The following is a 25,795-nucleotide window of genomic DNA, read 5'->3' on the forward strand; positions in this document are numbered from 1 at the left end:
AGTTCTGGGATTGTGTTCTAGTCCTTTGTTTTGTCATACTTATTACCAAATGCAGAAAGTTCAGTTTCCCTCTTCAGTAAGTAGCTGCAGAGCAAAAGCCACTAGTGTCTCTAGTTTTCCTGTTGGTCAGGTTTGCCCCTGAGTGACCTCTGAGAAGCACTACTTAGTTTCGGGTTTTCTGGTAGGTTTTTTTTCTTTTTTTTTTTTTTTTTTTTTGGTTTTTCTCCGATACCAGGAACCGAACTCACGACCTTGCACTTGCCAGGCAGGCGCTTTGCCGCTGAGCTAAATCCCCAGCCCCGTCTGGTAGTTGTTGATTTGTATCTAGTTATCCCTGGTCTCAGACGCGAGCATTTTTGTCAGCTGATAGCCGACCATCTGATCCAGCTTCCCCTTGCAGTTCAGGGCATGTGCATGGGTTGCACTGGTGTGACAGTCCCGGTCCAGGGGACCTATATCCCCAGGCAGTTCAGGGTACAGGTAAAACCCAGACACAAACTGCAGTGTCGACAGTTTGTGAACCACCTGATTCTGTGTCTCCAGTCAGTTCAGGACACATACAGGAACCAGATGCAGGCCGGATGGGCAGCAATCACAGACTGCCCATGCCTTTGACCCCCTAGGGGGTCCAGGCACAAGTAAAGCACAGACTCAAACCGTGGGACCAGCAGCTTTTGGAGCACTTGCTCACTCGGTGCAGGGCATGTGTAGGGAGGGAGAATTTTTGTTTTAATGTTGTACATACAAGAAAAAATAAGTGAAATAAGTACTGTGGGCAGTAAGGAAGTAATATGGAAGATGGACAGAAGGAAGCCTGTCTGAGACTTAACAGTATACATCATGGTCCTGAGGAGTGCTACCACTACAAGATCAAAAGCAGAGGTTTTGCTTTAAATAGACAGTTCTGTGACAGACAAAAGAGAAGTTAAGAATAGTATTCAGAATGAATTATAGTTCTGAGGATATTTCTGGTAAGATTCTTACAGCAAATTTAGCTTTTTTCATCCTATGGATAACAACAAAACACCTTATAATACCCATGATGTGTCTGCCAAAATCCAAATTAGTACTTAGTTTGTACTTTGGAGTATTTCTGCTTGGACAACTTATTCTCAGAGATCTATCTTTCCTCTTGTCTTCCATTTATAGCTGTAATACTCAGATATTCTCAAGTGCTTACCCTGCTCTATTTTGTTTTATATTCTTCTATAATGCATCAGCTTCTGAACATACTTCACCATTTACTTATTGAACACATTTACTTTTTGCTTCCTTCTGCTAGCCTGTAAATGCTGAGACATGAAATTTTCATTTTTTTTACTGGCATTCAGAAATGTCTGCAGCATAGTACTTTGAATATATATTTTTTGAAAGAATGAATATTCAGGGACTGATTTGAATTACATTGCCTTAAATTTACATCTCATGAACTATTTAATTAGACTGTTATGACCAGTCACTGACCCAGAAGCTTTGTACTCATTTGCTTTAAACTCACTTCCTTTCAAGGTAGGTTTTTTGGTAGCCATCTTTTAGATGAAGATCAAAGAAACTCATCTGAAAAACATTTTTAAATTACCTTTTTATTTTTTCCAAAGGACATACTGTCATTAAAAAGTTAAGCCAAGATTTGGACACTGTTCTGCCTGGTTTCATCTTCAGTTATTTGTGACTTAAAATCTCAAGGATATGTTTTTTTCAAATAATGACTGCATATAATCCAAAAAACATAATTTCAAATGCCCTCAAGTTACTTGAGATCATAATTCTTCTAGATTAGTTTCTGGTCTCTTCAGGGTGCTTCTCTCTGTGTTACTCGTACCAATACCTATTTTGTGCATGAGAGTGGTACCCTGTACGTGCAACATTCCTGTTCATTTTAATGACTTCCTTATGAAACAGTCATCTAGGGAACTGTAATCTGGCCTGTGTATCCATTTAGAATTGACTCTTTTTCTGAATTACTGGCCTAGACTTTCAGACTTTGTTTTGGTTTTGCCTACTCATTTGCCTTAGCATCTTCTGTTATGACCACTTCTAGCCCCACTTTTTTATCCCTCACCTGTCTTCTGTGGTACCACCTTGGGCCCCACAGGGACTGAGAAATTTTGATTACTGTTTTCTTTCATTTGTACCCTTTTTATTCCCCTTCTTTCAGTGTTTTGTTTTTTTTTTCTTTAATTTTGGCTTTTTGCTGGTTTTTATTTCCCCTTTTCTTCTATCAGCCTCCTTTGCCTTACTATTGTTTAGTGCATTTGTTTGAATGATTCTCAAAAATTTCAGCATTCAGTCATTTTACTTTTCTTTTTATTTAAAAAATTCCTTTTGCCTCTGTTTAGCTGCAGTAACTGTTTTTATTAAATGGTACTGTTTCCTTTAAGATCTCTTAGCTTAATGTTATATTTTTTTCTCATTTTTCTTTTTAGTCATAGGAGGATCTGTTGTTTTCAGTATCTTTAAAGTAGTCATATTCCAACCCCATAGGTCTCCATCATGGAAAAAGCAGCTCAGGTTTCTCTAAAGCAGTGCACACTGGGATGTGGTGTAGCCTCAGCATCTCCAGTTCCCAGCAGCTGTAGCAACATGCGCCAGGCCTTATCTCCCTAATGCTTGCGTGCTGCTTGTCAGCTTCAAATGTCAGTCTTCAGCACTGCTTAAGACAGTAGACTTTGTGTTAAGATGGGAGAAAAATATTTTTAAACCTTCTTAAGGCCCTGAGAAATTACCATTTTTGGACATGACAGCCTGTCACTTTACAAGTCTATCAGTAGGTAAAGCCAGTAGCACCAGTGCCAGGTTTGAGCCCAGGATCAGTTACCGGTGGCATGAATAGTACTGAGCCATGATGTTCTTAGGATATTGTTAGTAAGACATTTTATTTATATCTCAGTGAAACAATTCTACCACTTACAAAGCCAAGCAGAAGAAGGACTTTTAGGGCCCTTAAATGTGACCATGCAGACCCTTTCATCTTGGTTGATTTTTATTTAATGACATTAGATAACAAAACAATCACTTCTATAAAATAAGTATAAGCATGGTCATTTCAAAGCACTTCATTGAAATATGTGACAGTATTAATTCACATAATATGTGACAGTATTAATTCACAGTACATGCAATTTAGCAATTAACTATTCATATTATAGAAGAAATCTATACTTGCCAAATGAATTCTTGCAGAATTATTTTAAGAAGAAGTTTTCCTACAGTTTAAATAAAACTTAAACTTAATACATCTAATATAAAAAACAAAATACATATGTTTGGGGGAGAACCTGGCCTCATTCAGAGAAAGTTGTGCATTTCAGAATAAACCAGTGTGGTCTCTCAAGTTTCTTCTCCCCACAATCTTCAGAAGCATTGGTACCTATTGTGTCTGCATGTCCCCCCAAACCCTCATGCAGTCATGGGGCTGACTTGTAGAGTTTATGGTTGATTCATGGTCCAATGTTGGAATTATGGGTGTGAGTGCTATGCCCACCCTGGGGCAGATAGTTTGCATACAATGTAAGGGAAGGAAAGAGGCTGCTAGCTGCTGCTCCTCCCTTTTTGCTCTGGCTGCTTTTACTGTCTTCTGCCATGAACGGTTACTCTCTGCCATGTTCCACTCTGCCTTGGAGCCAGCTGAGTACAGACTAACACCTCCACAAACTGTGAGCTAAATAAACCTTTCCTTCCTTAACTCTGGGTATCAGGTATTTTGTCTCAGCAATGAGAGAAAAGTAACCAAGACACTGGTCAGTATTTTCAAGTAATCATAACTAAGTTCTTTGGACTGAATTTTCTCTTGACACAGTGCCCTCCAGTGCTTCAGGCATTCTCTAAGGGTCTTAGGATATATGCCCTGCAGATAGATAGGTGGGAGGTGTACAGTATACTTCGTGTAAACTCTGGAAAGTCTTTCTTCCCCTTTTTTGATGGAACTCCAAACTGGAATAAGAGTTACCAACAAACAATGAACCTGAGTCCCTAGGCTTAATAGAAACCCATGTTCCTTATTACAGAGAGCAGTGCATTGCTGATCCCTCATTCCTCCCCAAACAGAGAATACATTAAAGATGGTGCTGGGAGATTACACTTACTCCAAACTTTGATTGTCAGTGTTAAAGTAAATAGGACTAAATCCACTTTTCTGGTTGTTTTGATTAAAAACAATTCGACTTCCCTCCTGTGAGATTTAAGTACCATACATTATTTGATGTGAGTCAAACTGGTCTGAACTTTTTTTTACATTCTTCCTAGACCCCAAATCTCTACTTCAATTTAGTTTCTCACAAGTGAAATTAAGAATGCCCAAAAGTGAATAAGACATCTCTATAAGAAGTGAAATGGAACTTTTTAAAAAGTATTTTTATTTTCTTCCCAATTATTGAAGTAATTCTTGTTTATTACAGCTACCCTACCTCCAAAATAAGCAAAATTATGGAAAAGAACTGAGATCTAAAAAAACAAAAATTAATATTCTATTGTTTTAAAAATGTTTCAATATATATGCTGATTTGTTTCATCTATGCTAATAGTTTATCTTACTTTGTTGAAAAGAAATCTTGTGTTATCTGTTTCTTTTTGTAAGAATCTTTTTGGTTTATGTCTTGTATTGAGCAACTACTGTGAAATAAGGATTCACGGTGTAAAAACTTGTTATTCTCTTATTTGGTTATGAAATTTTTTTTTCATAAAATAAAAATACAAAAAAATTTTAAACTATTCTTACTTATGTGTTTCTCAGGATTAAACATTAAATATCTGGTCTCAAACTACTATCTTTCTATGCATATTAGAAAAACGAAATTAAGATTATACAGTAATTACTATTTTAAAATATCCTTATTTAATTAAAGTGTTAATGCTATTCACTAATTTCATTAAGTATACTTCTATTGTGTGGTTATTAACAGCTGCATAGTGTTCAAGCATATAGATTAGTTATTAATTTTTTATTTCAATGTACAAGACACTGCAGAGGACAAACTTACACATAAATATTTGTACCAATTTTTTATTATTACTTTAGAAGCTAGACGTGAAATTGCTGGGTCAGAGGATAAAAAATGTTCATTTATCATTTATTTGGTCTTACCCTTTCTAAAATTATAGTAGTGGTTTCATGGACTTCGATTTAGATTTTTTTGTAATTTCCTTTTATTTTCTCTGAATAGCAAGACTTATGTTAGTTCGTAGCACATTAGTCTAAAGAAGAGTTACTTCGCGTTTGGAACACTAATTAACCTGAGGAGAACATCCGCAGCAGGCATGCAAGTGAGCAGGGTTTACCAGCCTCACTCAGGAGTGCGTGCTGTGTACTTTTGTCCGGGTCTTGTTACAGCTGAGACATTGGCTTGTACAAGCAGTACGTAAATCAGCTAATGCATGAATTCTAACGGAGAATAAATGGCTGTTACCCAAACAGGAGTTTGTCTTTTCAGCTTTTTGCCTTTATGCAGAGAATTTTATTTAGTGAATGCACTGTACTCTGAGTCAAGCCAACCAAAAAGAATATAAAAAAGGAGAAGCTGGTTAAGCTTTTCTGTTTGTCTAAGGAGTATTTAAAGTACTCATAAACTTTCAGTCTATTAATTTGTTATAACAAATCTCCTCAAATCTTTATCATGTTTTTAAAACAGAACCCAATATAAAAATAATGGTATTTTTAAGATGGCTGAATTATATGAGCCCATGTACCACAGCACTGACTTGAAAAATATGACCTGCTGTGGTCTAGGTTATTAAATAAATAACATAAATTATTAGATTATTTTATGAGTACAAACAGCTTCATAAAAGTAAGTAAATCTTGTAAAATTGAGATGCTGAATGCATAAAATGGTAATGTAATTTTTTAAAAGCTTACATGGTAAAGGGGCACCTATAAGAAATATGTATAGTTTACATATTGCCAGAATGTTTGTTTGTTTTTTTTTTTTGTTTTTCTCCGGTATCAGGAACCGAACTCACGACCTTGCGCTTGCCAGGCAGGCGCTTTTGCCGCTGAGCTAAATCCCCAGCCCCTTGCCAGAATGTTTAAAATGGCTCTTTATATGTGTTAACTCTGTATCTTTCTGAAAGCTTATAATATTGCCATTAATGTCTTCATTTATTTACTTTAAACTTTTTTCTAATAGTTTTAAAAATTTATAAATAAATTAATATGAACTGGATGTGGTGGTACATGCCTGTAATCCCAGCACTTGAGAGACTGAATCAGGAGGATTGCCATGAGTTCAAGGCCAGCTTGGGCTACATAATGAAATTCAAGACAGCCCAAACTACATAGGGAAACCCTGTCTCAAAAGAAAAATTAATTAAGTAATATAAGAAAGAAAATCAGGACAGAGAGCAGAAATGAAACTCCAAATGATAAAATGCATAACATGAAGTAGGGTGCAGCAGGGTGCTGGAGCATAGGTACAATACGAGTCAGCTTTTAGACTTCTACGCAACCAAATTATATGTCTGACAGCATCTTTGAGACAAGCAAATGCATTGCACGCAAAAAGCCCAACTTTTCCTGGTACTTAAGAGAAAATTCCGTCATGGATCCCACATTTTCTGTCCTAAGTAGCAGCCAGTTTCTTAGGCTGTTCCTTCTAAGAAGCTAATCCTGCCACCCCAGTGTGTAACAGTTACGTGAGAAATCAATACGGCCTGATCCTATAACCACTGCAATATAGGAATAGCATTCTAAAAAGAATGATATGTTTTTTCCATTAAGTGATCCTCTTTTTTCTTTTGGTACCAGGAATCGAACTCAGGACCTTGCGCTTTCCAGGCAGGCACTTGTGCCTCTGAGCTATATCCCCGGCCCTAAGTGATCCTCTTATTCCATATTCTTCCCAAAACAAAAATGTTCAGTAAGCATGACATGACAGCAAGTTTGAGGTTAAACTCGGTGTGAAAATAGCTGTGGTATGGTTATAATGTGTCCCCATATAAGTGGGGAGCAGTTACAAGTGTGTAATAAGGGTGAGCTAGTATTAACTGATAATGTTACCTTTTGGTTTTTGCTTTTCTAATCCCTACCTCTCTTAAAATTATGTATAACTCAAAAGACCACTCGAATTAAGGCAGTAATGATTTTTAAAGTTCCAATGATGTGAAATAAACTCCTGTTCTAAAAAAAAAAAGCTAATAGCACTGCTTGTGGGCAGGGAAGGGGCTCGGTTCACCTGGAGGGGAGGCCCAGTTGGATAGAGGGACACCCTTACTGGAGCAGGGTACAGAAAGAGGACCCATAGGCAGGTCCTGGGTTAATTTCCAGCAACTTGCTGTACAGAAATGACGACTGTCAAGTTTCAGACTCTTTAGCATAGGTGTTGATTGTATAGTTTTAGCCTGATATATAAAAACAAACAGGTGTGATGGGATGCTTACCTCCTGCAATACAATAAAGCACACACAATCAAACAAAGCAAAACAAAAACCATTGGAGCATTCATAGAACATTTGTCCAGGAAACTTGTTATTTTCTGATGTATTCTCCAAGATGGACTTGTTACAAAATGTACCTTTAGATAGTGAATAAATTATCTTATTATATAGGATATAGAACCAGTAAAACATTTTAAGTAAAATATATATAGCACATGCCCTTCCCAGAGGAAGAGTATTCAAATGTCAGCCTGTGGGTATCTGGAGCCTGAGGTCCTGTGTGTGCTGCTCTTTTCTTATTTGTGTATCAGGTTTCAACTCTGTACCTGGTAAAGTACTATCTAAAAGCAACAATTAGAGACATGCACACAACTCCTCTACTGTGTAGTACAGATATGCTAAATCTATTGATATTGAAAGACCTAGAAAAGGCTGGCTCCAGCCGGGCATGGTGGCACACGCCTGTAACCCCAGCACTCGGAAGGCTGAGGCGGGAGGATCATTGCAAGTTCGAGACCAGCCTGGTCTCCAAGGTGAGCTCAAGACCAGCCTGAACTGCATAGTGATACCTTGTCTCAAAAAGGAAAAAAAAAAAAGAGAAGGCTGGTTCCAATGCAGACATCATAAAGTAAGAACCCTCTGCTGTGGGAGGTACTGAAATGCTCTAAGACGTACTAAGATGCATGAGACACAATCTTCATTTCTAATGCACTTATCAGTAGGAAGAGACTTACAATTAAAGTTATTACATGCTTATTATTAATTGGATAGCTTTAACATACTAGGCAGTATTCTCAGGATTCAGAATACAACACAGAACAGGAAAGGTATCACCTGTGTGTTTTGTTTTGTTTTGTTTTTAGTTTCTTGAGACAGAGTCTCGCTATGTAGTTCAGGCTGGTTTCAAACTCAAGGTGATCTTCCCATCTCAGCCCCCTGTGCCACCACACTGGCAGATGTCCTTTCTTTTGATCCTGTGTCATTACAAAATTTTGTTTTACTTTAATGTGCTTTTTCACCTTTAAATATTTTCTAGAGCATAAATAATACAGAAACAAACTATTGGGGAACAAGACTAAAAGAGTATGTCAGGGCACGATTGAAAGGTTTCCTGAATTATCATGCCTTATGAGCTGGAACTTCAGTAGTGAGGAGCCATCAGTAGTGTTTGGAGAAGTCCTACCGTACTGACTTTTATTGCACCTTGGACTAAGGCAGTAACTGTGAAGAACAGAAGAAGTTCACAGAACTGAGGTCTTATGAAATCTGTCCCGAGTAACCTAGTTACTTCCTGTGTGCCTCAGGCCTTCGCATAGATATCTAGTGTAGGTCTCGTCACCCTGGAGGCATTTAATGAGGTGTTCGAATCAGCTTGTACCAGCTTGCAAGAAACAGTTGTTAATATCACTTCTCAGTTCCACATAGTGGGAGTATTTATACCATGAAAGCGGGAAAATAATACATACCAGTTTTTATTGTCTATTTTTTTTGCAAGGTGGTTGTTAACTACCACCACATCACTGACTTTCACCTGACTTCTTGTAATACTGTGGCCTCTTAGAATAAAATTACCATCTTATTAATTTTCATTTCCTTATCTCTAATACAAGTATCTCACATATATGTACAAATAAATAATGAATGAAGGGACAGATTAACAAATGAGGTAAATTAGGTAGTGACCAATTGGCTGTGGCTATTGACTGAAGTAGTTGGAAGTCGTTTTGTGTTATCTAGCTTGAAAATTTGGGACGATATTAATGCCACTAGGAAGCAAAGAAAAAAATTTAATTCATTGGTATTGGGGAGGGAGGGATGCTAATAGAAGCTAGTTGGTTTGATTTGGGACATGTTGTGTTTGAGGTGCTAGGACAACACCAGGATTGGAGTTGCTCCGCAGTTGTTCCATTTGCTAGTGAAATTACTTTTCAAATTACTTTTCCTGTGGTTTTCTAAAGTACTTAATGGTACAGACTAGTTGAAATTCAAAGCTATCATTTACTTTTTAAAAAGATTGCTTCATTCCAGTAGTGTAAGAGGAAATCATATTTTCATAATGTAATCTGAATACTGTTTGGTTGGGAAAAGCAGAGATCAGATCATCTAGAGGAGAATGAACAGATGAGAGGGTTTTAACAGCATCAGTTTGGTGTTTCAAGGTCATAGTCAGGGTTCACAATGTACTAGAAAGAGAGAATGAACCTTGGGGAAGATAAAGTTACCTTTAGAAAGTATCTCCTAATGGAAAGATTTTCTCTTTAAAAGAGATCTTATAGACCAAGACCAGAAGAAAAAATATCTTTCTACAGTAAACTACTTGGGCAAGAAAAGCAAGCTACTTCCGGGGCAATAACTTCAGTCAAAATTATTCAAATACTGTGGTATTCTGGCTTAATGAATATTCTCATTAACAGAATGTCAGTGCATTCTGTATACAAATGAGTGGTTTTAAAATATAATGCTGTACCTCACAATATGCTTTTTAAATATATATAATTACATATGTATATGTAAATATATGCTGTATATCACAACTGTCATTAACTGCTTCTGTTTTTTAGACAGGGTCTCACTATGTAGTCCAGGGTGGCCTTGAACTCACCATGCCTGGCTCATATTCTTTCTTTTACCAATAAAAATCTAACATCAAGATTATATATAAGGATGTGAGTTAATGCATCATATATTTTAAAGTTGGTAGTAATAATAGCGAAGCCTAACAAATAAGATGAAAGATCATTTGGTGTAATGAGATCTCTAAAGTTTAAAGTGAATTGATCTTTTCTATACTATGGATATTCACTAGAATTGTTAGTCATTCTTCACAGAATTTAGATGTGTCTCAATATCCCAACTGGAAAAAAAATCATTAAGGAGTGTGCACACATACATCTAACACTATTCTAGTGGATTGCTCCCATTCCACACATATTTGCCACATGGCATTTTATATCTGTAATATTTATATTTATGTTATACTCAATAAATGTCACAGAACAAATCATTTTCAGGGCTATGGGATTGATATTCAAGAGTTCTTGATTCCATTTTCCAGTAGATGTGCCCTAATTTGAGAAAATCTTATTTACAAAACCACCAACTCACAAAATACATAAATTACATGGTTATTACTTATATTTCAAAAGGGTATTCTTCAAAATTCCTTATAATAACCACTTCTAAAGAATGTGTTATATAACCAAAGGAGCATGGACTGTTGGTAACCAAGAAGTGTAGTTTCTCTACTACATCGTTAATGAAGTTAATTATGTATATTTGGATACGTTAGTCATTTCATTCATCCATTCACTCATCCACTAAATCATTAATATGGTTACTCAGCGACTCTTTCATGAGCATTCTGTGTATTGGTTATATAAAGGCGATAGACCCTGTCCTTAAGGTACTTATAGATTACAAAAGACAGATGTATAAACAAATAAGTGGAATAAATGTTTAGTGATAGAGGCAAGGCAACCTATTAAGGGACCACTATAGTGTAAACCAGATTAAAAAATGAACTGAAACAGTACAGTTAGACACAAGGAGAAAGAGGAGTTTGGGGATGACTGTTGGGGTTTTGGCCTAAGGTTACATACTTGGTTACTTGGTTACTTGTTTCCATACACAAAAAGAGGGAATTGATGAAGAGAAGCTTGGGTGGGAAGACAACGAAATTACTTTTGGACAAGCTGAGCATAAGAATCCTGTGGGGCTGCTGGGGATTTAGCTCAGCGGCACAGCGCCTGCCTGGCAAGCGCAAGGTCATGCATTCGATTTCCGGTACTGGGAAAAAAAAAAAAAAAGAATCCTGTGGGATAACCAGGTAAAGTTTGTTAGGCAGTTGTCTATTCCACCTTGGAACTCAGGAAAGAGAACTGAGCAGAAGTTTGGGATTACAGAGTCACCTAAAGAGACTTGAAGATTAGTGAATGAGATTGCTCATGGAGAGCTGGAAGATAAGAAAACCAAGTGAATCCTGGGTAGTGAGGAAATAGAAACATAGGAGCCTGAGAAGTAACAGTCAGAACAGGAGATGGAGTATGGTATCATGCAGGCTGAGTAAAGGGAGAGCTTCAGGAATAAAGGAGTGGTTCGTCATGCTAAATATTGAAGAGAATCACAAATAGGGAGAATCATGGAACATTAGAAGATTATTAGTGTCTTTTGCCAGGTCAGTTTAGGTGACCTTGTGGGGCAGAGGTTGAAGGCAAATGCAAGTGGAGCTTGTTAGGACTTACAGAAAGAGCAAAAGACAGGAAAGTAAAGTCTTTTTGTTTTGGAGGGTTTTTACTTTTTTTTTTTTTTAATAATGAGAAAGACATGGGTATTTTTATAGGATGCAGAGGAAAAGCTATTGGAAAAAGAAGTTGAAAATACAGGAGAAAGGGAGTTATAGTGGAGGAAGTACCTGATTTGGGGTGCCAGAGGAATGGAAGGGTTAACCATTAAAAGGAAAAGAGGGCTGGGGATTTAGCTCAGCAGCACAGCACCTGCCTGGCAAATGCAAGGTTGTGAGTTCAATTCCCGGTACCGGCAAAAAAAAAAAAAAAAAAAGGAAAAGAAAGAACATGCCTTTCTTTTTCACTGAGTGGGAGGAGGGGTTCGAAGTTTTATGTGTGTGTGTGTATGCATGTATGTGAGTATGTGTGGAGGGGGGATTTTCTGAGAGCTAGCTCCTAATAGTCTCATTTATTTTCCTGTGAAGGAGGAAACAAAGGTGTTTGCTAAGAGAAAAATGTGATTAGGAATGAGGGCTTGTGGATAATGGTGACCATTTTCAGTGCCAGCTGTGGAGGGTAAGGGGCAGTGGATATGACAGATGAGTAGGTAGTGGGGAGTGTAGAGAGAGAGACTGAGGCAGAGAGACAGGGAAAGATGATATCTTAGCATGGGAGCATGAAAAGCAAGGTTAGATTAACTTTCCTCAAGGTACAGATTAAGGTCTCTTTTAGTACCACAGAGAGCTGTATTGGCTCAGCTTTTACGTAAAATGTAAAACTATTATCCCTGGGTCATGGAATAGAGCTCGTGACAATTCAGTAAGGTGTGTGATGCTCAAACACCTGAAAGATGTCTGGTTCAAATTGAGATACATTATACATTTAATATACACATTAACATACACAGCTAATGGACTTTGAAGACTTAGTAAGGGATAGAAATTAGAAATAGGTTATTAATTTTTACATTAATTGCCTATTGAAATAATATTTTGCATATATAGTATTAAAATATATTCTTAAAATTAATTTCACTTTTTTTTAAATGTGGCCACTAGACCACTTAAAATGGTATATGTGACTCACATTATAGTTCTGTAAACAGAAACTTGCAACTTTAAAGAGAATTGTAGAACACATAGAAAAATTTGGGAAATTAAGCATTTGAAGCGAGCTTGCCTCAGTTAGCTGGATCTTTGGGTATACTCTATCTTCAGTGCTGTCCATAACCAGGGTAGCCATATATATAAAAGGCAAAACTGCCTTAGCGACATCAGAGAGCACCTACTGTGTTAGACCCTCATAGCATGAAGACAGTGATTTTATCTACTGTTGAGTGCTTCCAGTTTGGCCAGACACTATTGAATGTTGCTACCTCCTTTAATTCAGTCTTGGACACTGAACCTATGCCTTTAAGAAACCAAGATCTTTCCACTAACTGCTGAGATATATGTTGCTGTTAGGAGAAAAATTAAATTTTATAAAATTGATATCCTGATTTATAAATTAAATTTACCTATTCACAGATCATTGTGTCAGACCGCTGCTATTTCTGATGGTACTTTTATAACTTTCTTGAGACATGATAGTTTTTGGCTAGAGGACTAATTGGTTATAGGCGACTTTGGAGGGAGCAGCTTCAACTGGTAAGAGCCAGACGGCCAGCATGGGTGCTACATAGTTAGTTCAAGGCCAGCAGAACTATTACATAGTGAGGGCCTGTCTCAAAAAAAAAGGAAAGAGAGAGAAAGAAAGAGAGAGAAAGAGAAGAAAAGAATGAGAAAGGAAAGAAGAAAGAAAGAAAAGAAAGAAAGAAAAGAAAGAAAGAGAAAGAAAGAAAGAAAGAAAGAAAGAAAGAAAGAAAGAAAGAAAGAAAGAAAGAAAAAGAAAAAGAAAGAAAGAAAAGCGTGTTGCTTTTGAAAAGCTGAATGAGGCTGATATGACTGATCATTTCAGGGGATAGCAGAGAGGTAAGCAGAGCCAGGCCATGCAGGACTATAGGCCATGTTGAGAACTTTGGATTTTAAGGATTGTATCAGTGTATCTTAGGCAGAAGCTGGTGTGATTCAGCACATTTTATAAAACTCATTCTAACTGCTCTCTAGATGCTGTGTTTATTAGGGACCGTGGATCCTACAGTAGGAATCTAGATACATCATGCAGTTGTTAAAAATGGTGAATGTTCAAACTGAAAATAATATTGTTATAGTAAAAGATATATTGCCTTGAATCCTTTTCAGAATACTCCCTCTTGCTTCAAATACACTTATCCCATTGTTCTTGCCACTTTCTGAAGCAGTTCTGCAAGTCTGCTTTTTTGAGTGTCTTTATTGCACTGTCATGGCTGCCGCCAATACCCTGAGTCCATTCAAATCATTACCCTTTCATTATGAACTTGACTTCAGGGAAGAGGCAGAAGAACCACAGTGTCAGATCTGGTGAAAAAGGTGGATGAAGGCACACTGTAATGTTTTTATGAGCCCACCTTTCCATTGGATGTTTGGGTCTTTTATAATGTAGTATTTTTTAAATAGAAAAGAAATAGAAAAATGTTTACCAAAAAGCAGTTATTTTCCTCTATATTAATTTCTGTGTTCTCAAAGTTTGCTTATGCAAATCAGTTTTTATAGTTTTTGCTAAAATATAATTTATATATAAAAGTAAGTAAGGAGATTTGCTCAATACTTTCCCCCTTCGATACTGCTGTGAGTTGAACCCAGGAAGCACTGAGCTACATCCCCATCTTTTTTATTTTGAGAAATAAAAAATTGCCCAGGCTACCTTTAGACTTATAACATATCTGCCTCAATATTTCATGTAGGTGGGATTATAGGAGTGGGATTTCAAAATTTCCCAATTCTTTTAACAAGAGGAGAACTAAGAGACCATAATTTTACATTCTAAACAACTCCTATATCACATAAGACTTCATTTGCATTTTAGCCAGTGCTTATTGTTGATTGAAGTAGCCAACAGCTCAGTAAGAGGCAGCGCTTATCATATTATGTGGTTTATTTAAATCTAGTGGGAAAGACAGGATTGAATAGTCTAAATGTTGTACATGAAATAACACTTAATTGTGACATTCTTCACATTATAAGCTTATATTACAGCTGGTTTTTACCTAATGAAAAGTAAAATGTGGAGCCTGTGAGTTGAGAAAGCAGATGTTTTAATGATTCCTCATATATAAGCGGTTCTTATAGTCTTCAGTACAAATGTATGTATTCTCCATGCTCTCTCAGATGACGCACTCAATGAAATAACAAGTATCTAGCTGAGTTTAACTATGTAGTCACTCTTTTTAAATCTATGTATAGACTCTAAAAGGATTCTTAGACCACAGAATGTAGCCTTTTGATCTCTTGTCTGGTTTCCTTTGCTACTTCCAGTTTCTTCCCTGTGTTTCCTTATCTTGTATTACCTGTGACTTAGTCTGATACTACTTGTCTCCAAGCAACATAAAAATATAACTGCACTAGTACAAGGTTGCATGCAAAGGGAAGAGGCTGTTGGAGGGTCTGTTTGGTAAGATGCTCTGAAGAGCTGGAGGAGTCAAGCAGATGATTTAACGCCTATGCACCATTTAACATTGCAAGGCTTCTTGTTGAAGAGTGCCAGTCATGGCTAGCAATAGGAATGCTTGCTGTTTTAATTATAGTGTCATTATTGGCCTTGCTATTGTTTTATTACTCTTGTTGACTATGAATTGAGGGCAATGATTCTAACACATTTTAAAATTTTGTTTCATATTTATCTTAGAGTTGTTAGGACTGAAGCTATGCTAGATCCTTTTTAAGTATGTATTCAGTTACTTGTATTAAGGCTAATATGATTATTCTATACCTTAGGGAAGACTTTTTCTCTTGTACTTAAAATTTTCCTGGAATTGAACTGGTAACTTAATGATTAACTACCTCCCGCTGCTCATACAAATGTATTCTGTAGTTGCTCATAAAATTCTTTCTTCAAAGATCTATAATTAATAAATTTCACAAATCTCTTTCAGTTTGTTGTATGGAAAGTCATGTTGATTCTTATATACAAAATTCAATACTATCTTTCTTGTGTTGTAGAGAACTAATAGAATAGCTTACTATGGAAGCAGTTAGTTCTTCATCTAGACATACTTTATCAGCCAGACAGATCTGTTATTCCGTAAACACTGACATTCTTTAAAATGCACACAGCCATAGAATAACTAAGTAATTTCTTCATTCTCAGTATTTTACTAACCACCATTCTATTCAGTGCATTTTTCTATATTAGAGATCATTCTTTAAGCCAGAATTGTTCCTTCCACTGCAGGATTACCTGAGCAGAATTTTTAGTACTTACAATGAGCTATGAAATAACCAAGCACATGATGGATCTAGGCAGTCCAGGTTGTAGAGAGGGATGATTATGGCAGGAATTTGGTGGAGTTTGAAAGACTATTGACTCTCCAGTAAATGCAAATAAATCTTGTTCTCCAAAGAGGCTCATTTTCTCAGCATAACCTATCATTTATGAATATTGCAGTAACTTTACAAGAAGTACTTAAAGTATTGAATGCAATTATATGTTGGTACAGTACTTTGTGTTGCCTTTTTGTATTGTATAATCATTTCTGCTCCTTTAAGGGAGAGTGAATGAGTGCACTAGTATGGTTTTTACCATAGAGTAGAAGGTACATAGATTTGTTAGAAATAAACAGGGAACATCTAAATGAAGAAGGAAAATGATCTATGAAGTATCACTTTACTTTTAGTATTTCACCTTCACTTTTAGTATTTGTTCATATTTCAGTATTTTTACATTTATATACATATGTGATGTCTTATGATAGTTAAAACTAAAATCAATATATCAGTACCTTTGTAAAAAGAATCCAAAATGAAATCCTAAGGACAAAATGTATAACACTGCTGCAAGTAACATGGACTATTGCTTTATAGTAAACTTTCTTTAACAAGTAAAAGGTGTACTCTAAAATAAAAATTAGAATAGTAAATACATAAACCAATAACACCGCGCTTTGTTGTTATTATCATATATTATACAAAGTATATGTGCTACATTATTATATGATTGGGAATGGGATAGATTTTTTATATCAACATCACCACAAATATATAAGTAATACATTATACTGCATTATGATGGCTGTGATGTCACTACATGATAGAAATGTTTTAATTCCATTATATCTTATGGGACCACGTTCATTTATGTGGCCTGTCATCGATGCAAAATGGCACAGTGTGTCTGTCACAAGGCTATAATTACATGTACACTTTTGAAAAATATCCTTAAGTGATGGAACCACAAATGTGAATGCTGTTCATATCTTTGTACCCCTTTGTACCCCTGTCAAGATTCTCTGTGATTTGCAGGTACATAGGAGTGAGTCATTCAATATCTTGATCCATCTCTTGGGCTCTTTTTGTTACTACATTCTTGTCCTCAACTTGACCTCACCCCTTGCTGTACCATTTACTGGCCATCATCAATCGTGGTAGCCTCCTTCCCCCACACCCGCTCATCTCACGTATCCTGTTTCTTAATTTTCTGATTAACTTCTTTATAACACACTTGACATTTTTTTTCTCATTGAGTCTTTATTTTGGTTTTTTTGCTTTTTTTTTGTTCGTTTGTTTTTGGTGTTTGGTTTTTTTGTTTGTTTGTTTTTTAGACAGAGTCTTGCTATGAAGTTCAGCCTGGCCTTGAACTCACTATGTAGCTCAGGCTGGCCTTGAAATCACAGCAGTCCTGCCTCAGCCTCCTGAGTGCTGGGATTACAGGGTTATGCCATTACACACGCACACAGTTACTTTAATCATCATCCCATTCATTTGGCTCAGCTTGGATCCCTCCATCTGCCTTGTCATTCTCTTTCCCTCACTCCATATCCGACGTCACTTCCTTACTCAATTTAATACTGCATTGTTATTATCCTTTTACCTCTCTTATTGTATCCTTTTGGTAAAACTTCCAATTTTCCTGAAATTCAGGGCTTTTGTGACCATTATCTGTCCTAAAAAGAGTTAGTAATAAGCAGACACACTGTGACTTAAAAAAAAAAAACTTAAAAATTCAATACCGTTAAACTATTTCCTTGTAAATCAAGTTGGTAAGATGATTACTATCTTTATAAATACAAATCTTTTAGAGTAATGAACTGGGTTAATATCTTCTGTGATTCCAATAATCTATTATTAAAAAATGTCTTTGCCCTCTGAGATAGATTACAGTGAATTGACATAGGTTACAATGGGCCACAGGAAAAAGTTTCAGAAGTAAATAATACTTTGAGTGCTCAAAATTTCCATACATTCATGCTGTTTCCAGGAAAAATCAGTACCTTCAATGTATAACGTATATGTTAGAAACAAAATAATTCAAGTGTTTCTTGTAGCTAGTGTTTTTCTTTTTTTTTTTTTTTTTTTTTTTTGGTTTTTCTCCGGTACCGGGAACCGAACTCACGACCTTGCGCTTGCCAGGCAGGCGCTTTTGCCGCTGAGCTAAATGCCCAGCCCCCTAGCTAGTGTTTTTCTTAACTAACACTCTATCACTAACTTTATGTGAATGTGTATTTCACAGGAAATTGCCCGGCATTTACGCCCTGGAACCCTGAGGGCAATCTTTGGTAAAACTAAGATCCAGAATGCTGTGCACTGTACCGATCTGCCAGAGGATGGCCTCTTAGAGGTAAGATAAAGCAAGGTAAACATCTATGACAAGCTCATAAATAATCTCAGCAGTTCTAGTGTGTAGGAAATCCCTTAATTTTCTTGGGTTACTCTATTATTTGGCCATCTGATAGCTTCAGATGGCAATTTTAAAAGACCAAATTGTAGCCAGGCACAGTGTAATGCTCCTTCAGACTCAGCTGCTGGAGAGGCTGAGTAAGAGTTTTCATGAGCCCAGGTGTTCAAGGCCAGCCTGGCAACAGAATGTGACCTCATTTTTTTTTTTTTTTTTTGAATGATCAAATTGTAGTATTTTTAAGACTAGGTAGTAAAAAAATTAAGATATCATTTTCTCATTGACATGTAGTGTTTTAAAAATAGTAAGAAACTACAGCATTAATTGAAACATGTGTTTAAATCAAGTAACATAAGATGTGTTTTGTACATGTACCATGTTAGCATTAGGTCCTATAAACATATGCTAATGAAAATTTTAAAAATTAAATAAAGCACCATATGTTTCTAATCATAACAATATCCCATGAAATCAAGAAGTCCAATATAGAATGCAGTAGCGTTAAAGGTACTAACTACCATTTATAGGTACCTTTTATGTACCAAGCTCTACCATGATAAATGCTTTGTATAAATTATTTCTTTTGATTGGTATGGCATCTTAATAGGCTGAAATTATTGTGTCTTTTTTTTAGGAAAAGGAAAGTAAGATTTAGGGAAGTTACTAATTTTTCTAAATATGATAATGAGACAGAATCATATAGTGACCTCTCAACTATTTAATTACCATAAAATAAGAAATAATGAAAGAATTGTAAAAAAAAAAAAGGTGAAAATCGATCTAATTTGGGGTTAAGAAAGTCATTTGTGAGCCAAAACCAAAAAAATCAAAACACAGAAACCTTAAATAAAAGATTCATACTTTTCACTTCTTGTAATTTAAATTTTTTTTTATTAAAACAAACTAAATTAAATTAAGAGATAAGTGGTAAATTCAAGTGATTATAGTATGCATAATCAAAAATGTTTGATATTCTTAGTTCATATTTATTTTAGTGATTATATGTTTTAGGTGATCAAATCTATTAGGCTCTTTAAAAATTATTTTGTCTTTGAAGTCATATATAGAAAAGTCTTCCCTAAATATTTTATCTTTGTTTTCTTACACTGAAATGCTCACACTGCCTGGAATTTATTTGCCATTTGGTATAAGGTAAAGACCTAGACAGATCTCACAGCACTGTACTATACATTTTCCATCCTCCTTTATTGTCTTTATTGTTTACTAAATACTTACTTATACACCTGTGCCCGTCTCTGGACTTCCAATTTTATAAAATTGGCACAGAAAACTGTGCCAGAAAAATACTGTTGTTATTATTGTAGTTCATACTTTACAAAAGTTTTCTTGGTTTATTTTCTTAAATTTACTCCTCCCAATGAATTCATACCTGTTTTACAAAGTTTTGTATTCCACCTCCAAAGATGCAAATAGGACTTGACTGGCATTGCAGTATGTTTATAAGTTAATGTGGGATGATGTATCTATAACAGCGTCCCTCCATCTCTACACATGTGTGCCTCTCCTTTTATACAGGCAGTAGAATCACTCTTTTTATATACATCTTAGATATAAACTGCTAAATATGAATTCAATCAGCTTTTGTCTCTATTGCTATAGAGAATGAATTAGCACCATCAAGATTTTTTTGCTATAATCCAAGATGTTAACCTACTAAAATTTTATCCAAATAGTGCATCATTGTATGAAATTTAGGTGTACTTATAAAATGTAAAGATGTAGCAAAATTTATTTTTAATTACCAAAAGAATTAAATGCTTATTTTCAATTGACCTATTTTGTAAATATTCCCTTTACCCTGGTAGTTGGAACGAGTACCTGAGGTTTCAATAGAGACTGTCACTCAGTGGAACTAAAATATTATTAACCATGAAATTAATACCCAGTAAAAAATATTATCCAAAATATGCCCATGGGTTTGCTTACACAATTTGAAATAGATTATTAGTGCCTATAGTTTATAAAGAGATTTTCTAAATGATTAAAATCTTTCCAACCTGACTGTACTGTTGATTTTATTACATACAAATGATTTTGGAGTTTAGAGAGGTAATCAAAAAGCAAAAGTTGGACCTCCAATGAGCTTCTCACATATGGTTGACTCATGCTTGATGTAACCTTGAACGACAGGTCACTTTTTCTTCCCATGCCTCACTTCCCTTATCAATAAAATGGAACCGAGAATGCCAATAGAGCCAAGGATGTTCTCTTAGAGATTAACTACATGTTTGCAAACTACACAGTTGCCTTTAAATGGAAAAGCATCATAGAAACACTTACCAGCCAAAAGAATTTTCTCATAGGTCTTTAAGTGAATTCAGAGTGGGACATTGATAAGCTTTCTGATCAGGGAAGCACTTGTCCTTAAGACCTGCTGTTCATTAAGGGAACATCCTTTAGATGTAGAGGGACCATAACATTTATGGCCAGGATCTTTCTAAACGGCAACTTCAATCAGACAAGATGCTGGGACAAGAAGCATGAATAGTTAACAGGCACACTGAATTGTCATCCTATTTATATGACAGGCAACAAAGAAGAGAACATGTTACTATTCCTTCATCTTGCCCTGATGTGATGGTTACTGAGCTGTGTGTATTGGCATTGTATGTGTAGGCCTCCAAAAGTATGATTTCAGTTTATGTCTTTTCGTCATATATTACTCCATCTATATATTTTTACAGCATACTGTTATAAAGTATGTTTTATTTGCAGGCATTGTGATAGAATTTCAGAATCAAACAGGACGAGCTCTGTTCTCAGAGAGCTTACAGTAATTTGAAAGGCCAAAGATCTTAGCATGAATATAAAAGCCTGATTTCCTTATATGCTGTTAGTTGTGCCAAAATCACTCTTGTGATTATAAGAGTAAATATAAGCATTGTACTTACGATGCATCCTACAGCGTTATTGCACTGGTAATGCTCTCTGACACTTTTGGTTGTAACAGGGTCTTGGATTTATGTAGGAAAGCACCGATGGGAAGTTGTTCAGCATAAGGAGTAATCGAATAAATCCTACTTGTGCACTGGTGGTAGAAGAGTTTTACCTTGCTGATAAGGCTGAGGGCAAGTGATATCCTGATACTGCTGTGACAGCTATGGGGCAGCATACATGGGGATTTTCCTTACAGTTTATCTCAGAAAGCTACTTCTTACCGTCTAACCAAAGGAGCAGGATGGCAGCAAGACTACAAAATAGAAAGTCATCTGCACATATGTTCATGGAAGGAGAATTTGTGGTTATTAAAATGGGAAAACGTGTGCATGTGTAAAGATAGATTCCATGGCCTGGCCTTTAAGAAACCATCAGGATCCTCCGTCTGCACCATGGTCTGTGTGTGAATTTCCACTGTACTTGGCTTCCTGCTGCTATAGTAGCATAGCCAAGAGTCAAAATAGCTGAGTGTTTCTGCTCTCGTCACTGTTGTTAGGTTCCCTCATTTCGTAAAATGAAAATAACTAAGAGTATCTGCCCCATCAGACAGCATAGTACCTGACAAATAATTGTGTTATTATTATTATTACAGCACAGTGTCTGTTCACTCATGTATATTTCCATGAAACTGTGTAAAGGGATTCCTTCTTGCCAGTCATATAAAAATTTGTCAATAAATAATTATTGAAGAAAAAGAGAAAAATTTTATTAAGTAAATTGTGGTTATAAAGCCCTTCAGGACTCATGCACTTAGTGAAAAAGTTTATCTTTTTTGTTTAATAATGAAGACTCTGTAACCTTAGTTGCGTATTAGAGTCTCATAAACAGTTTTTTCACTACTGTGGCTCTGTCTTACCCCACAAGGATTCTAACTGTGAGGTAGGTTGGTGCTGGGGATCAAATGCTAAAGAAGCACTCTACCATTGAGCTACACAACCTGAGATTATAATATTTTATTTTTTTGTTTTGAGGGGTTTTTCTGTTTGTTTCTTTTATTTTGTTCTCTTTTGTTTTGAGACAGGGTCTCACTATGAAGTTCAGGCTTGCCTTATACTCCCTGTGTATTCCAGGATGCCCTCAAATTCATGGTGATCCTCCTGCCTTAACCTCCCAAGGGCTGGGATTGCAAGTGTGTGCCACCAGGCCTAACTACTGAAAGACTAATTTTAAAAAATCAAACTTCTAGAAAAGTTGGAAGTGTAATATACAAATTTTTTTCTAATAAACATGAAAGTAAGTTGCCAATATAATGCCCTATGTCAATGATAGGAAACCTTTTAGAGCTTTCAGTGATAACAAATAGCCAGCTGTAAAATGCATGCCATAGGTTCACTCCTACTGTCCCATGTTGAAACTTAGGGTGTTTTTTTTAACATAGAAATCATTTTTCTGGCCTGCTCCAGGAGCCCACGTAGCCAGGGGAGCACTGGCCCTTCGGGGACCAGCACACCAGGCCGTGTGGGCACCCAGGGAGGCAGACAAGCCACAGGCGCCCACTCCAGGAGGACACGTGGCTGGGGAACGTGGGCCCTTTGGGGCCTAGCACACCCCAGCCACTGGGGTGCCCAGGGAGGCAGGCAGGCCACAGGCGCCCACTCTTGGAACCCGCACAGTTGGGGAGCGCGGGCCCTTCAGGACTCAGCGCACCTGGCCATGCAGGCACCTGGAGAGGCAGGCAGCAGGCACCGGGGAAGCGGCATGGAGACATGCGCCAGCCCTTGGGCCGGCCACCACTGTGCAGTCAAGAAACGCCATGCCACAGAGCAGCAGACACAATAGGCCCACCTGGAGACGTGCATGAACCATCCCAACATGGAGAAACCATGCCACATGGCAGGTCGCTCTTGGCCCTGCCCTTGAGAGCCAGAAAGGTCCAGAGTCAGCAGAGAAGCAGCTGATGAACAAGGACTCGGAGAACACAAGAGTATCGTCGCCCAGCGACTCAGAGGTCGAGCTGACTGGGGACATGGGAACCATTCGGGAGATGGAAACCAGGAGGACCTTGTGCAATACCTGGGGAGACCCCCTGAAGGCCATTCTTCCCCTAACTGTACAGGCTGCAGTGGAGGAGCGAGTGGAGCTCTAGAGAGGTCTGTACCAAGACTTCATGGATTACATGAGTGCCCAATATTCAGATTTTGAAGAACTGCCTTCATGGAGAAGGTACGTGTCTAGGTTACCTGCCTGGGACACTTCACACCTGATGGTTCTGAGACTGACTAGCAAGCCAAGGACTTCATCCACATGTTCCTGCCACCTGTATTGATGGTTGGGGAGAGTACACTAAGTGGTTGTGGGATCCCAATGCGCTGGGAGGCTGGAGAGAACACCCCTCTGCTTTCTTAGACAAGAGGCATTGATAAAGCATACTTCCCTAGATCCCAGTTCAGTAGAGGGACAAACTATTCTTAAAGATAAGTTTATTACTCAGTCAGCCCCAGATATTAGAAAAAAGCTACAAAAAAATGGCTTTTGCCCCAGATAGCTCACTTGAGATGTTAGTAAGAATTGCTTCCTCAGTATTTTATAGCCGTGAGGAGGAGGCGGCCAAGGAGAGAAAACAAAGAGACTGAGAAAAAACAGCTGCCTTTGTTGCAGCACTATGAGAAACAAACCCTAAGTCTTGATTCTTGGGGCCCCAAGAAGAACTCATCAACTACATTCATCTGCTGCCGCTGTCAAAAGTGAGGCCACCTCAAGAGGAACTGCCCTAAGAAGCCCCCTGGGCGATGCCGTGACTGTAAAGGTGACCACTAGAGGTTGGACTGCCCTCTGAAGTGAAGGCCCCAGGTCTCAGACCCCTCCTGCCAGATGGTCCAACAGGAATGAAAGGGCCCAGGGCATACTCTGCCTTCTCCCTCTGGCCAGACTGTTATCTTCAAGGAGGAGCCCCATGTAGTCATAACTATAGAGGAAAAAGTAAACAGCCTATTGCTGGACACTGGTGCTAGTCTCTCGGTCCTTCTTTTCCATCCTGGCCTTCCCTCCAGCCGTCACACCTCAGTGAAAGGAGTCACTGATAAGGAGGTAATCTGCTATTTTTCACAACCCTTAGACTGTAACTACTTGTTAGATCTTTCTTGCATATCTTTGTTTTTCTGAGAAACCACTTCGAAGGCACCACCATGTATTACAGCAGCCATTGATAATTTCCTGCCAATCTGTCCATAACTCTGTAATGTTTCTATTGTTCCTATGCTATTTCGTAAATGGATGTATGTTTATTACTATGTGTTTTCAACAAGAATGATTGAGAATAGTCAATGATTATTTAATTGACCACTCATGTATAGCTCTGTTTGTTTTCCCTAAAAACCACTTTGAAGAAACCAAAGCATAGTACAACAACCATTCATAATTTCCTACCATTTTTGTCTGTAACTCACTATTATTTGTCTATTTGTTTTTCCTGAGAAACTATCTTGAAGATACCGATAGGTAAAATAACAGCCATTGTATTGTCCTACCACTTTGTCTGTAATTTGGTAAATCCCCCTATTACTATGTTATTCTTCTTTTACTCTTTTCAATAAATAAAAAAAAATCATTTTCCTACATAACCACATTATAAGCATCCAAATTAGGAAATTAGGATTGGTGCATTTCTATTACGTAATTCTCAGACTCCACCCAAGTCTCACCAATTGTCTCAGTAATAGCAAAAGAGGGCCAGGGAAATAGCTCAGCGGCACAGCACCTTTCTGGCAAGTGCAAGGTTGTGAGTTTGATTCCTGATGCCAAGAAAAAAAGTAATAGCAAAAGAATCCAGGTCAGAATATATGTTGTGTTCAGTTTCTTCTTAGCTCTCTGTCTCTCTCCCTGTCTCTCCATGTGTCTCTCTGTCTCTGTCTCAGTCTCTGTCCCTCTCTCTCTCCCTCCCTCTCTGCCTCCCTCTGTCCATATTGGGGATGAAACCAGGACCTGTTAGTCAGGTGCCCAGATTTTCCTGGACTTTCAGGATCGTGAAGGTAACAAGTAGAGATTCTAATTAAATTTATTCATTAATTTCTTGGCTTATCAGAAACTTTTCTAGATGGGTTCGCTCTATAGCTCTCACAAGATAGTAATAAATGTATTTTGCTGTATGGCATTTGTTACTCGTACAAGAGGTCTTTTGTTGGTCCCCCATTGTCCATGAAGATGAATGAACTACGCCTCCTGCTTTCCTACTCAGCCTTGCTTACGCTTCTCCTTGCTACGCTTCAATGCCATCCCTCGTTTCACCCATGTCACTGGTGATCATGGAAAATTGGTATTATTTTCTCCTCTTCCGAAGGCTTCTTTGGAAAAAAAATCTAATTCTCTGCTTTTCCCTTTGCCTATGTAGTCTGCTTCCAGAACTCTCTTTTTCTGATTATCTCCATCAACAACAACTAACCCTCTGCATGCATAGAAATTGAAACTCTCAAAATTGCTGAATGGATTATGGTAGAAAATCCAGGTATTTTCGAATTTTCAATCCTGTACACCAAAACAAAAGGCCAGTCATCCTTTGC

At 37.3% G+C, this 25,795-nt stretch overlaps 1 protein-coding gene across 3 annotated transcripts in view; it reads left to right on the plus strand.

Moving 5' to 3' along the window:
- The window catches only part of Nme7 (NME/NM23 family member 7), a 193,454-nt gene that overhangs the window by 132,173 nt on the left and 35,486 nt on the right, over positions 1 to 25,795 (plus strand). Inside the window, exons 11-12 of one of the 3 annotated variants that reach the window (XM_013521410.1) lie at positions 18,177 to 18,284; positions 21,313 to 21,988. In XM_013521410.1, the coding sequence (XP_013376864.1) occupies positions 18,177 to 18,284; positions 21,313 to 21,330 (126 nt within the window). In that variant the 3' untranslated portion in view covers positions 21,331 to 21,988. Of the gene's footprint in view, positions 1 to 18,176; positions 18,294 to 21,312; positions 21,989 to 25,795 lie in introns of those variants that run through there. The other 2 variants (XM_005398204.2, XM_013521411.1) reach the window with 2 other exon arrangements.

Source organism: Chinchilla lanigera, unplaced genomic scaffold (assembly GCF_000276665.1).
Source record: "Chinchilla lanigera isolate Chin_1 unplaced genomic scaffold, ChiLan1.0 scaffold00061, whole genome shotgun sequence".
Classification (NCBI taxonomy): Eukaryota; Metazoa; Chordata; class Mammalia; order Rodentia; family Chinchillidae; genus Chinchilla; species Chinchilla lanigera.